At 34.5% G+C, this 14701-nt stretch overlaps 1 protein-coding gene and 1 long non-coding RNA gene across 2 annotated transcripts; both read left to right on the forward strand.

Annotated features, from left to right (window-relative positions):
• Nucleotides 1-1845: 1845 nt before the first annotated feature.
• On the forward strand, nucleotides 1846-6521 carry LOC146725525 (uncharacterized). Its single transcript, XR_014928686.1, has 3 exons — nucleotides 1846-1905; nucleotides 5203-5233; nucleotides 6043-6521. It is a non-coding gene; the product is annotated as an uncharacterized LOC146725525 (long non-coding RNA).
• An 88-nt stretch (nucleotides 6522-6609) lies between these two features.
• Nucleotides 6610-13986, forward strand: LOC146725526 (uncharacterized). The gene has a single exon (XM_085496332.1). It carries the CDS (start codon nucleotides 6610-6612, stop codon nucleotides 13984-13986), a length of 7377 nt encoding a protein of 2458 aa, XP_085352458.1.
• Nucleotides 13987-14701: the final 715 nt, after the last annotated feature.

Below are 14701 nucleotides of genomic sequence, written 5' to 3' on the forward strand. Positions count from 1 at the left end.
AAGTCCTCTGGTATTTTGGTTTATGAACCACACTGGAATCAACAGACATAACCATTGATAGTCATCTGTCCAATGTTATTCATAATACAGATGATTTTTTTGGAGGTATTTTGCATTTTTGTGATAAATTCAAGATGGCCGCCAAAACTACTTGAATCATGGGGAATTTTTTCACGTACACATAATCATATTGAACGGATGTTGTATGCCAACTTTGGTTTAAATCTGGCAAATTGTTCATGAGTTATAGCGAAATTTCACTTTTTACTAAATTTAAGATGGCTGCCAAATGAAGCCATTTTTCAAAAATCTGTTTCAGTAGCTTTGTAGGGCTATCAAGAGAGATACTATATGCTAAATTCCATGTCAAACAAGCGGGTAGTTTTTAAGAAAATGATTTTTTGATTTTTTTTTTACATTTTTTGGATAAATTCAAGATGGCAGCCAAAACCACTTGAATCGTGGGAAATATTTTCATGAACACATAATCACCGCATTGAACGGATGTTGTATGCCAACTTTGGTTTCAATCTGGCAAATTGTTCATGACTTATAGCGTAACTTCACTTTTTACTAAATCCAGGATGGCTGCTAAAGAAAGCCATTTTTCAAAAATCTGCTTCATTAAATTTGTAGAGCTATCAACATAGGTGCTGCAAAGCAAATTTCTTATCATAGGAATGAGCCATTTTTAAAAAGAAGATTTTTAAAGTTTTTTGTCATTTTCAGAAAATCCAATATGGCGGCCAAGGTCACATGACCGTTAAAGATTTTATTGATGATATTTGCTAGACATGACTCTTTCTGTAGTTTACTGTTTGTCATAGTAATTTAAATCAAGCATGTTGTTTAACCATGGCTGGTTAACATAGCGGCGATGGCAGTGATTTCATTATACAGTTTCTTTCTTTATTGGATGAATTAATTTCTTGTGACTCACTAATCCGGCAATGCGTGTATTTAAATAACAAGGTTCACCGTCAGGATGTTCACATTTGAAATAGCCTGAAAACATTTTAAATACTAAAATATAACGCATGTCATGTTAGCGTAAAATATGAGGCTTCATTGTGGAGATGTATTAAGAAGTTTCTGCGGCCTGGCTGCCATAGAGGGCGCACATTATACTAGAACTGCATGTAACCACGGAACTTACATGATGGGACCTATAGTCGTTTTTGAAATTGTTAATTGCCGCACCATAAACAAAACATTTTAAATATTTTCTTGCACATGTGCTCCAGTTCTCGCATTCCATCTTGTACTTAGTTTAATAACTTATAATTATTATTATATATATGTTGTAAAATTATGTTGTCAATATGATACCAGAGACGTCTAAGTCATGTCAAGTTCTGGTTATAAAATTAATATGTATAATATTTTGTTTACATCTGTGTGGGCGAGTCCCGGGACAGAGTATGCCCGGTATAAACTGTCATATCATAACAGTTACATAAAACGACGGTCTAGCAGTGACAGACGCGTACTTTAATATTGATCAAATTACAACACATGTATAGTCTTAGTATAAACCGTACATAAATCATGTCATGTACTCGATAAAACACTGACAATCAATACAGCGTCGTTTATATTTACAGCCTCTACAAGTATATATAACTTTAATTCGTGTACAAAATATGCACATTTTTGCATTTGAACACGATTAAAATAAAGGCATAACATTTCCACAAATCAATCTGAAAAAAAAACTAGGTGTGATCTGATTTCGTAAATTTTATTGCACTACTAATTACTAGTATAACCATGGAACTGGTTTATAGTTCCATGGTATAACTAAGACTGTTGGACTTGGACAACGACCCGTCTCTCAGGCCGTGACTGTGAAAACTATATAGCGCCACCAGACGGTCGAAGTTTATATGCTGCGCTTTCGTTTTGGTGAGTACACGTTTATTTTATGATCGGAGATTCAAAAGTTGAATATTGATAATATATGACAATATATGTTACTATAAGTGAACGTATCCGAAATGTAAAGGTCTAGTAGTCGCATTCTCAGGTCCAGTTTTCGGTGTAAGATATTAAATATGATAGATTTTGTGCATTTTCTAGTCATTTATCGTGTAAAACAATCATGGCGTCGCCCAGTCATGTCGACCGGAAGTGCGTGCATCGTGTTCAACTTTTGAAAGCATTGCACATGTCTAATAAATTTGGAAATATAGAAAGTCACAGACGTGTCATTTGAGCGGCACAAACAAACAAAGACATTATTTTACAGCTATAATGGGTGAAATAATTGAACAATGTCGCTATTTTATAGTGTCGATTATTTAGAAAGGTCAAACCTCAATTCCCAAAACTAGCAATGTATGAGGTAACCCGAATCTCTGGCCCCCGACCCCTGGCCAATGAGTTATTAATTTACATGTTTTTCTCGCAATTTTTTATATATTTAACGCCACTCGCCAATGTACGTAAAACGCGGAAGTGAATTGGCCGATAAGTTACCATGACTCGACAGTAATATAGAGACATTTCGCGATTGGCGTCTTTCGTGGTCGGTAATATTTACGAAAAAATCTTTGTTCACTGTTTTATAAACTGGCTTGGCAGTTCTCATCACCAAATAAACAATGTCACAGCTATTCGGCCACTTTTCCAACAAATCCAAAATCATAATTGATAATTTTGTTCACTTAACATTTGTACTATGATTACTTTTGAAGTTTTGATAATTTGAATGCATACTTGTACACTCACAAAAATACCCCCAGGATAAGAGAATTTAGTTTATACCCTTGACAAAAAAGCATTATTTTTCCTGTCTTAATATTGATTTTTTTTTTGATCTGTGTAACTGTATGTGGAAATCCTAATAAGATTTAATGTACAGTTCACAACTGACAGTTTTGCAATATTAGAGGTTGTGAACTTGTCCATAGAGGCTGCAAACTGCAATTTTTTTTATAAAGATTGTGTTCACTGACATTTAATTTGTATGTTTTTCTTATTGGTGTGACTACAGTGACTGTGTAGTGTACTCGGCAGTTTTTTTTTTTGTCTTTTGTTGTCTGTTTTGTGTTCTTGGAGTTTTGTACAAAAATCAATGGTTAAATAAGTATATTATTTCCATTTTGCAGTACATCGTAGACAGTACTTGTATACTTGTATACAACCTGCGTCCTTGAAAATCGAGTCTTATCACCATTGCGTTTCCAAGCGAAAATATGTTGATGCCAAAAACGACTGATTTTCGCCAAATCTTCTATGATTTTTTGATAATATCATTAATTCAGTTCAGCGGTTAGATAGATTTATTAGAGACGCTTGTGAAACAAAATTGATGATGTAAATCACTCTGGCGACGAAAAAATCGGCGATAAAGCCAAGGGGATGAGGGACTGAATTTAAAAAAACGTATTTTGTATGTATGCCATTCAATTTGGCCTGAGCCAGAGATTGGCTAGTGGTGTTAAATATATAAAAATTTGTGAGAAAAACATGTAAATGGCTCATTGGCCAGGGGGCCATTCAATTTGGTCGGGGAAATATTGGCTGGGGACAGAGATTCAGGGTTACCCCAATGTATGTGTTAACAATTTCAAAACCTGGAGTCATCCGGTTCTTTGCACATGTGTTTTTTACCAAATTTTCTTGCTGGTCCTTAATTAATTGCTATTTTTGTTATTTGTGGGTATGTTGCATTGATATTTCAATCGTCTTGTGTGTACTTGACTATCTAATGGTTGATTTTGAGCCTATTGCTTGGATACCATACATATAGGTACCTCAGGTATACCTATCTGAGATTTGTTCAATTCATGATGATATCTAATTTTGAACAGCTAACATCGGGGCTATCTCAGCTGACAGGCTGATTGTTAGTCCCCGTTCGGACGTAGTCCGAAAACGGGGACTTATGTTTTGCCCTGTGTGCGTCTGTGCGTCCATGATCACCTGTATCTCGAACATGCATGGACCGATTAAGTTCAAACTTCACTCATACATCACACATTATATGGGACATATGCACATGCATTTTTTTCATGATCTGATTAATGATAGCCGAATAGCGGTCATTTTAAGGCCGAAAATGCATCAAAATCGCACATTTTCACCATTCCGGACCCGGATCTCAGTTATGCATGGACAGATTTTGTTCAAATTTGGTACATACATTAAACATAATAGGACCTTGATGCACGTCATTTTTTTTTGGATCGGGCTTGAAATGGCCGACTGGCGGCCATTTTGTTTTAAAGATTTCAGTTCTGGATCCGTATCCGAGACATGTCTGGATTGATCAAGTTCAAACTTCACACACACATGGTACATCATGTCACAAATAGATATGTGCATTTGTTTCATGATCCGCTTAACAATAGCTGAATAATGGCCATTTTGTTCAGATTTAGTGCATATATTAAACATAATATAAGCTTGATGCATACCAATTTTTCTTCGGATCAAGTTCAAAATGGCCAACTGGCGGCCATTTTGTTTTAAAGAATTTAGTTTTCGATCCATATCTCGGACATGCCTGGACAGATCAAGTTCAAACTTCACATACACATTATACATTATATCATACATATGCCTGTGCATTTGGGCCAGTCCTTTTAAGGTCAAAAATTTACAAAAATTGCACATTTTCACCATACCGGAACTGAATCTTAGTCATGCATGGGCAAATTTAGTTTAAATTTTTGTTTGGATTGTGTTAAAAATGGCTGACTAGTGGCTATTTTGTTTTACTGAATGCAGTTCAACATCCATATTGTTGCTGCTTTGAATGTATATGTCACTCAAATATGAACGGAACGGGGACGTGTCATTGACAATGACTTGTTTTATTTTGTATTGTGACCTTTGACCTATAGTACGAACTGCATGTTGCGGTTTCAGCCACTGGTCAAGTTAATGACCCCTTGTCAATAATCATTGGTTGTAATGATTTACTATTTCACGTTTCCTGAAATCTATCTGAATCAATTAACAGGGCGAACAATTTTTTAAATAATTTGTAGCGAAGAGTGAATAGTTTAGTGAATAGAGATTCAGTGAATATTTTTTATTATGTTTATTAAAGAGTTGTTTGTTACACTTTCCTGTGTAGGTTTGCCATTTATGTGTATTAGTACCAAAAATTGCTGTGTTGACCGTCACATTACTATAATAATTGTAAATTCACTATGTTGCATAATTTAACAGTTCTCTATATTTCACTTGCAGTCTATAACAATCTATTCCTGTATATTGAAAGGTAAGATATGTCTAGGCATGAAAGTTGAATTTGTTATGATCTATACCTTATATAATTTTAATTTGGTTAAAAATTATGTATCAAACATGTACACATTTTATTAGCCGTTAATAATGAAGTGTGATCTGATACTTATACACATTATTACTACATGTCAGCATTATGGTAAAATATATCAAAGTTCACATGATTTGTGGGAGTTAGTGCTATATGTAGATCATTTTGTCACTCAACTGGGGAATTGATATATATATATGTGTCAATCTTTCTAGCCTATGCATACATATCTGGACCAATCAGGTTTTTAGTTTAGTAATTCAATAGACATTCTAAGCAGTAAATAAAGTTTTATGGTGTTCTAATTCAAGACACCTGTATGTCCACAATTTTTAGGTAACATATTTTTGAAATCAACCATTTTTTACAACCAGATCTCATTCACACAAACACTTTGATCATGTTTGAACATGTTTAGAGGTAGATATGAGTGTATGTTTAGCTCTTTATTAACAACTGTATAAACTTCAAAAATCATAAACACAGACATCAGACCTATGTACATGTATTTGTGTGATGATCCAATTCAAGACAGCTGTGTGGTATTTAACTGTGAAGGAAAAAAGTCACAATGCAAGTTTGCAATTTATCTCACTGTTTTGCTTGCAAATTAGCAGTATTGCTAATGAAATTGACACAGGTAGCATCTGTATTTTAATAACAATGTACCTATCTCTTGTAAGTAAAAACAGTGCTCAATTTAGCAAATATATTAAATAAATCAATCGTATTTTGACAATTGTATCTTTCAGATGCCTCGAAAGAAAGGTTGGAAGAGAGGTGAAGCTCTAAAGAAGAGGTTGGCCTTGGGTAGAAACCCACCAACCAATGTCCTTCGGGATCAAAGCGATACTGTCCTTCGGGATCAAAGCGATACTGTCCTTCGGGATCATAATAAATCAGAAAGTATTGTCCTTCGGGATCATAATGAATCAGAAAGTACTGTCCTTCGGGATCATAGCAATACTGTCCTTCGGGATCATAGCAATACTGTCCTTCGGGATCATAGCAATACTGTCCTTCGGGATCATAGCAATACTGTCCTTCGGGATCATAGCAATACTGTCCTTCGGGATCATAGCAATACTGTCCTTCGGGATCATAATGAATCAGAAAGTATTGTCCTTCGGGATCAGAATGAATCTGTAAGTATTATCTTTCGGGATCAGAACGAGTTGCAAATTAGTGCTGGAAGTGTTTTTAATAAAGTACATGATGAAGAAACAAATAATGTTGCAGAGAGTTTCTCATTAGAGCAATTTCATTTCTTAAATGATTCAGTTGGAAATGTTAATGATCAGACAACAGGTAATAAGTTCATGCTAAAAACTTCAGTACAAGGAAGTTTTCATCAAGGTCATCATCAATTTCTAGATAACAGTGGAAAACAGTGTGTTGCAAATAGCTTAGTTTCTATGATATTCAGTCAAATCAAATATGTAGATTCATGGGAATCGGAAGACTTGGATATAATACTGCAAACTGGTAATGAATTGTATGGCTTTTTACAACAGTCTACAACTGTTAATTCAGAACTGTTATTGGTGACAGAATTACCACAAACAGTTGATTTATTTGACACCCAGTTTACTTTGAGTGTTGGTGACTCATTATTTGGTATTATTGGTGAAAGTGATGATGAGAACACATTTCTTACACCATTTGACAATGCTCTTGATATATCATTAACTGAATATAATTCATGCTTTGTTATATTTGGCGGAGCAGCATTTGCTGTGATCAAGAATGATGGATTTTATTGGATCTTTGATTCACATTCAAGAAATTCCAAAGGCATGGTAGCACCTGATGGATTAAGCATAGTAATCAAGTTCAGTAGTATTGAGATGGTGTATAAACATTGTTGTGATCTTGCTGTATCCATGCACGTGCATGAAAATGAACAGTTTGAAGTTACGGGTATAAATGTTAATGCTGAAAAGTATCATGTTATTGACAGTGAAACACAGTCAGATAATGAAGTGGAGTTAGTTGAATCAGATCATACACCTTTTTTATATAAACCCTTGTCCTCTGAGATGTGTCAAATATTGTGTACTGAACTTAGTTTACAAAATGAAAGAGACAGATTTGGGTTTCATACTGAAAATTTTGAAATGGGTGAACCATGCAAAACCAAATCTATCCAAGGGGATGGTAATTGTTTTTTCCGGGCTTTGTCATATGTACTATCTGGAAGTGAGGATAACCACATGCAAATCAGATTAGCCATTGTAAATCATCTAAAGAAGAATAACCCTGTATTTTACCCCTTTTTAAGACCAGGCCATGTGTCTGTTGATGATTACATTATAGTATCTGGTATGCAATATGCTCAAACATGGGCAACAGAAGTTGAAATACTTGGAGCTGCTGATTTATTAAGAACAGATATTTGTACATTTAGCAGAGGTAAATGGATTAGATACTCCAACTATCAGCTTAACAAGAGTGTAACCAATAATGGTAAAGCAATATACTTAAAACACGCCATGGAAATACATTATGAAGTGATTGAATGTGTCAAGCATGCTGGTGATATGTTGTGTGACTGCTCCCAGAGCATTATTATAGAACAAGACAGGGTGTCAACAATTGGAATGAAGAAAAGACGCTTAGAAAGCATAGAAACTGATATTGGAACAACAATGAAATTATTTAAAAATGATAGTAATATAGAGTCAGATGATGTACCAAACACTTTAACTACACCAGCAAAAATTACACGATCTCGGGGCAGACGTTCCTATCTTAAATGTTTGAAAGAATATTTTCAAAGAAAACAAACTGAGCAACATGTTGTTAATAAATGTAAACTAGAGAAACAGCGAGAGCGATATTACAATGATGACAGTTTTTGCCAGAGGAAAAAAAAGAACATGATTCAACATTATGCAAATAATAAGTCTCACAGAGAAGCTTTGAAGTCAAAAAGCATTACAAAATATAAAGACGATGAATTACACAGGGAGTCTGTGAAATCTAGAAGCATTACTAAATATAAAGATAATGAGTCACACAGGGAATCTCTAAAGGCAAGAAGCAAAGTAAAATATGAACAAAATGACATACATAGGGAAGTTTGGAAGACAAGGAGCAGAGCAAAATATAAATATAATCCGTCACATAGAGAAGCAGTGAAATCAAAAAGTATTACAAAATATAAATCCAATGAGTCGCACAGAGAAGCTGTGAAGGCAAGGAGTACTACAAAATATAAAACCAATGAGTCACACAGAGAAGCTGTGAAGACAAGGAGTACTACAAAATATAAAACCAATGAGTCGCACAGAGAAGCTGTGAAGGCAAGGAGTACTACAAAATATAAAAAGAATGAACAGCATAGAAAAGATGTTTTAAATAGAACACCCACCAAGAGATTAATAGAATCAAATAAGAAACAATATTTTAGAAATGTATTGGATATGTTTAGAAATGAAATTGCCTATGGACCAGATTTTGTCTGTGCAGTATGCCATCGGCGACTTTTCAGAAATCAAGTTATTCACTGTAAAAAAGAGGTGTACACCAAAAAAGGTGGAAATGTCGTATTAATTGCAGATAAGTGTATTACCAAAGATTATCTACACAAATGTAGCAGTGTGTGTTCTAGTGATAGTGAATGTTTATATTTGAAAAATGGACAGTGTAAATTATGGATTTGTTTCACTTGTCAAAGAAAAATTCTGAGTGGTAAAATTCCATGTGAAGCAGTTACCAACAATCTTAATCTGAAGCCTATTCCAGATGAATTAAAATGCTTAAACTCTCTTGAACAACATTTGGTGGCATTGCACATACCTTTTATGAAAATGTTGGCTTTACCAAAAGGTGGACAGAATGGTGTTCATGGACCTGTTGTATGTGTCCCTTCTAGCATTGATAAAGCTACATCCATTTTACCAAGATGTGAATCAGATGACCAAATGATAAAAGTAAAACTGAAGCGGAAACTAACATACAAGGGCCATTATCAGTATCACTTTGTAAATGAGGCTCATATAAAGAATGCATTAGTATATCTCCAGAAGAACAATAAATGGTATAGTGATGTTTGTTTTAACAAAAATTGGGTTAATCCTTTAGCAAAAATTGAAGAAGAAATTGAAACACCAGATAGCGAAGATAGTGCCTCAAAACATTCTGAAGAAAAAAATAGAGATTTTGAGGACAATGAAGAAGAAAAAGATGGATTACTTTTAGATACATGTCTTCAACCAGTTGATGTTGGACCCGAAGTTCTTGATCAACCTTCTGATGAAATATCTTGTATTGCCCCTGCTGAAGGAAATAGTCCAGTTAAAATGTTAATGGATGAGGGTAATGAAGCAAAGTCTTTTCCTGTATTGTATCCTGAAGGATCACCAACATTTCATGACAAACGCAGTGAAAAAATAACATTGTCAAGATATCTGCATACTCGTTTGATGAATGCAGATGGTAGATTTGCAAAAAATACAGATTTTATATTTTATGCTCAGTATTTGTCAGAAGTACAACAAGTTGTCTCAAATGTGTCTATTGCTTTACGCAAAGGTTCTGGTAAAGCAGGTGGTCAATCTGTAACAGCTGCAACTCTAACAAATTCACAGTCATTGACTGACATTCTTAAGCACAATGAGGGATACAAGTTTTTGAAACCCATCCGTGGAACACCCCCTTTTTGGCAAAGTGCACAGAAAGATTTATTTGCAATGTTAAGACAGCTTGGTATACCTACATGGTTTTGTTCATTTTCATCTGCTGACACGAGATGGCCTGAAATAATTGAATGTATTCTTCGAGAAGAAGGTGATACACGAAGTTTTGAAGAGCTTGATTGGTCTGAAAAATGTTCTGTATTAAGAAACAACCCTGTAACTGCAGCTCGAATGTTTGAACACAGATTCCACTCTTTTTTGAAACAGGTAATAATGTCACCTGCAGCACCTATTGGCGAAATAGTAGATTATTTTTACCGTGTTGAATTTCAGCAACGTGGTTCTCCTCATACACATTGTCTTTTCTGGGTAAAGAATGCACCAATTATTGATAAAGATGATGACGAAGAAGTAACAACTTTTGTGGACAAATATGTCACTTGTGAAATGCCATCTCCGGAACAAGATGAAGAACTTAATGAGATTGTGAATAGTGTACAAAAACACAGTACAAGACATTCAAAAACTTGCAGAAAACTTGGTACTACTTGTAGATTTAATTTCCCACGTCCACCTTCAGAAAAAACCTTTATTGTTCGAACTGATGGAGACAAATCTAATGACAAAGAAGAGAAAACAATTGAAACTGATGATGTCATACAGAATTATGTTGATAGTGAATCAGAATATCAAGAAACAGACCAACAAAATGAGATGACTAAAGATACAGCCATGGCAATTTTGACAAAAATCTGGAATATACTACTCAATTCTGAAAAGAACTTCACATCTGTTTCATCCTTGTTTGCGTACATTGAATTAACCCAAGAAAACTTTGAGAAAGCGTGTAGCGTGTTGACAAAGAAAACAAGCATAGTTTTAAAACGCCAACCTTCTGATGTTTGGGTAAATCAATATAACAAAGATCTTCTGAGATGCTGGAATGCAAATATGGACATACAATATATTGTGGATGCCTACAGTTGTGTTGTGTACATTATTAGCTACATTTCAAAAGCAGAACGAGAAATGGGATTGTTGTTAGATCATGCACAGAGGGAAGCATCAAAAGAAGGGAATATGGATGCAAAACTTGCAATGAAAAAAATTGGAGGTGTATATCTTCACAACCGTGAGTTGAGTGCTCAGGAGGCTGTATACAGAGTTTGTAATTTGAGGTTAAAAGAATGCTCAAGAAAAGTACAATTTATTCCTACAGGCGATACTCCAATTAAAATGAGTCTTCCACTAGCAATTTTAAAGAGCATGAGTAAAGGCGGAGATCTCAACAATGAAAACATTTGGATGACAAGTATGCTTGATCGTTATAAGAATAGACCAAATAAAATTAATACCATGTGTCTTGCAAGTTTTGCTTCTGAATACAGAATTGTACCTACGTCAGAGGTAGAAAGAAAAAGAAATATTGATAACAATAAAGTTATTAAACTTAATAATGGTCTAGGTTATATGCAAAAGAGAACAAGAACTGATCCTGCAGTTGTCAGATATGCAAGATTTTCAGTAACTAAGCAACCAGAAAAGCATTATCAAAGTATATTGCAACTTTTTCTACCATATAGAGCTGAATGCCAGTTGAAACCTAAACAATTCCATTCATTTGAAGAGTTTTATCAAACTGGTGCTGTGAAATACAAGAACAATTGGCCTGAAAGAGTAAAATCTATAGTTGACAGAAATAAAGCAATGTTTGAGAAAGATGTTGATGTTATTGATGCAGCTGAGCAAATGCTTGAGTCATGCTCTATTTTAGAAGATGCATGGGCACAAATTCACCCAGAGTCTGAGAAGGAAAGATTAGAATGTTTAGAATCAGCTAGTACGAATTCGGTATCTAATGAATCAGAAAGTGAAGATTCAATTCCAGACTTGTTGCACAAAGATAAAAAAGACGTTTGTAAAGAAGTATATAGTCAGTGTGGAATGTCCAAAGATGAGGCTAAAATATTGATGAGATCACTTAATGATAAACAGCGTGATATATTTTACACTGTTCGACAATGGTGTTTAGATAAAGCTAATGGCAAGAATGTTGCACCATTTCACATGTTCTTAAGCGGAGGAGCAGGAACAGGAAAATCGCATGTTATCAAGGCTGTGTATTATGAGGCTTCAAGAATTCTTGCTCGTATTCTACCAAATCCAGATGATATTTCTGTTCTGTTAACAGCACCAACCGGTGTAGCTGCGTTCAACATAAATGCAACCACTGTCCATAGTACTTTCTCAATAGCAGTTGATGCCAAATTGCCATATCAACCACTAGGACAAGATACATTAACCACCATTCGTTCCAAACTAAGTAGTCTGCAGATTCTTATTATTGATGAAATTTCAATGGTTGACAAGAAGTTGCTTTGTTATATACATGGGAGATTAAGGCAAATCAAACAGACTGGTGACTATTCACCATTTGGAAATGTTTCTGTGATTGCTGTAGGCGATTTTTATCAATTACCACCTGTAAAAGGAAAAGCTTTATATGTTAGTAGCGAAGGCATGGATCTGTGGAATGATTATTTCGCTATTGCTGAATTAACAGATGTAGTAAGGCAGCAAGATCAACAGTTTGCTGAGGCATTAAATAGCGTCAGAACACGAAGAAAATCTGATGAATTACCAGCAAGTGTTGTGAACATGTTTCGTCTATGTGAAACTGGTGAAGAGTACAATGGTATGCATATATTTGCAACAAATAAAGATGTGGATCAATGTAATATACACATGCTTCATTTAACATGTTCAAACCCCATATGTATTAATGCTCAAGACTTTTCTAGAAATACTAAAACTAAAAAACTAGAACAGAGGGAGAGGAACTATGTCAAAGTCTACAATACAAACTTGGCAAAGACGATTACTTTGGCTATAAATGCTCGTGTGATGTTAATTAAAAACATTGATGTATCTGATGGTCTAGTGAATGGTGTTTTTGGCAAAATTTCACATATTTCTTTTGAAGACAATAACATATTTCCATCCTGTATATATGTAGTGTTTGATAACATGAAGGTTGGTACTAAACTACGCAGTAAATCTGGAAGCTTCTCTGTATTATTACCAAATAGCACACCTATAAAACCATCAGAGGACAGAGTAAACAATGGTGGAGGCATTAGAAGACAATATCCATTAAAGCTAGCTTATGCATGCACTATACACAAAGTACAAGGATTAACAGTAGAGAAAGCTGTAGTATCATTGAATAAAATATTTTCTCCAGGGCAAGCTTATGTAGCCTTGAGTAGAGTTAAGACATTAGATGGCCTTATTATTCAAGATTTCAAGGAATCGAGTATGTATTGCAATGAAAAGATTGAATCAGCTCTATTAAGCATGCCAAAATACTTGACGTCAAAATCAGTGTCAGACAGGGTTTGCCAATGTACTATCTTGCTACTCAATGTTGAAGGATTATTATCTCATTTTGAAGACATCAAATGCGATAAAAGACTTGTTAATGTTGATTTTATGTGTTTGACAGAAACCTGGCTACTGGATGGGCAACTATATAGTGAATTGGAATTAAACGATTTTGATTTTCATCACAAACCACGGTCATTATCTTATGACACATCTAATGAGATCACATCAGATTTGAAACAACAGGCACATGGAGGTGTAGCAGTTTATTCTAGCATTCATAAAAGTACTGAATTCCTCAAGCTACATGTATCTAATTTGGAGTACTTAGCTTTTTATGTGGAAGACATACGTGTGTCAGTAGCTGTTATATATAGACCGCGGTCATATAAAGCTGATGTGTTTAGAGAAAACCTATTGTGTCTGGTTAGTGAAATGAGTAAAATATCTGCAAGTAACATTATTATTGGTGATTTCAACGAAAATATACTTGTGTCTTCCAGTGTGCAGAACATTTTGGAAAAGCAAGGATTCAAACAATGTGTAGCCTTACCAACTACAGAAAGTGGAACGTTGATTGACCATGTATACATTAAAAACGCTGACATTCTTAATGTTGAAGTTATACAAACTTATTATGGGTTTCATGATGCTGTGATTATTCGGTTCTGAAAGTATCATTATTTTGGTACACTCAACCTAGATTTATTATTATTGAAATTCCAATTTGCTACAACTGGAATGCTAAAATCACACTTAAGTGATATGTCTATTATAGGCGAAATATTTCAATGTATTTAGATATTAAGACTCCCTTTCTACTTTTACTGCACGAATAACATTCCTGGGCGTGAAAGTAAAACTAAGGGACACGCTCACCCACCCCACTCTACTTCACTCATTATAGGATTGGGAGGGGGGCACTTACTGACATGGATATCTCGCTAACTTATTTTTTATAACAAAACATATTTATTTTTTTTAACAGATTAGATAGTTGCAGTTACGTGGCATTTATTTATTGTATCTATTTTATGTTAAATTGTTTAGCTGATCAATGTAATGATGTTAACTACCATAATGTAATTGTTTACACGGACATAGTATAGGTCGTTATGCAAGATATATGATGTAATTAAGGACTTTGAATATAGAATCTATATTGTGAGGTCTAATAATTTCAGGAGAGCAGTAACGTAATTGCAACTTTAATTTAAAACATCATTTATAATTTCAATTATTCACACAGTATCCGTCAAGTGCCCCCCTCCCAATAAAAAATATATTTTTATCTATACTACTCAAAACAATTTAGGGAACACCTTGCTTCTGACATTATATATTGTTTAATGTTATGTAACTGTTATATTGACACAACCTTGCATGT

Source organism: Saccoglossus kowalevskii, unplaced genomic scaffold, assembly GCF_978046115.1.
Source record: "Saccoglossus kowalevskii unplaced genomic scaffold, keSacKowa6.1 SCAFFOLD_149, whole genome shotgun sequence".
NCBI classification, from domain to species: Eukaryota; Metazoa; Hemichordata; class Enteropneusta; family Harrimaniidae; genus Saccoglossus; species Saccoglossus kowalevskii.

Coding starts and splice junctions, on each gene's coding strand:
- LOC146725526 (XM_085496332.1), top strand. CDS start 6,610: ATGCTAAAAACTTCAGTACAAGGAAGTTTTCATCAAGGTCATCATCAA.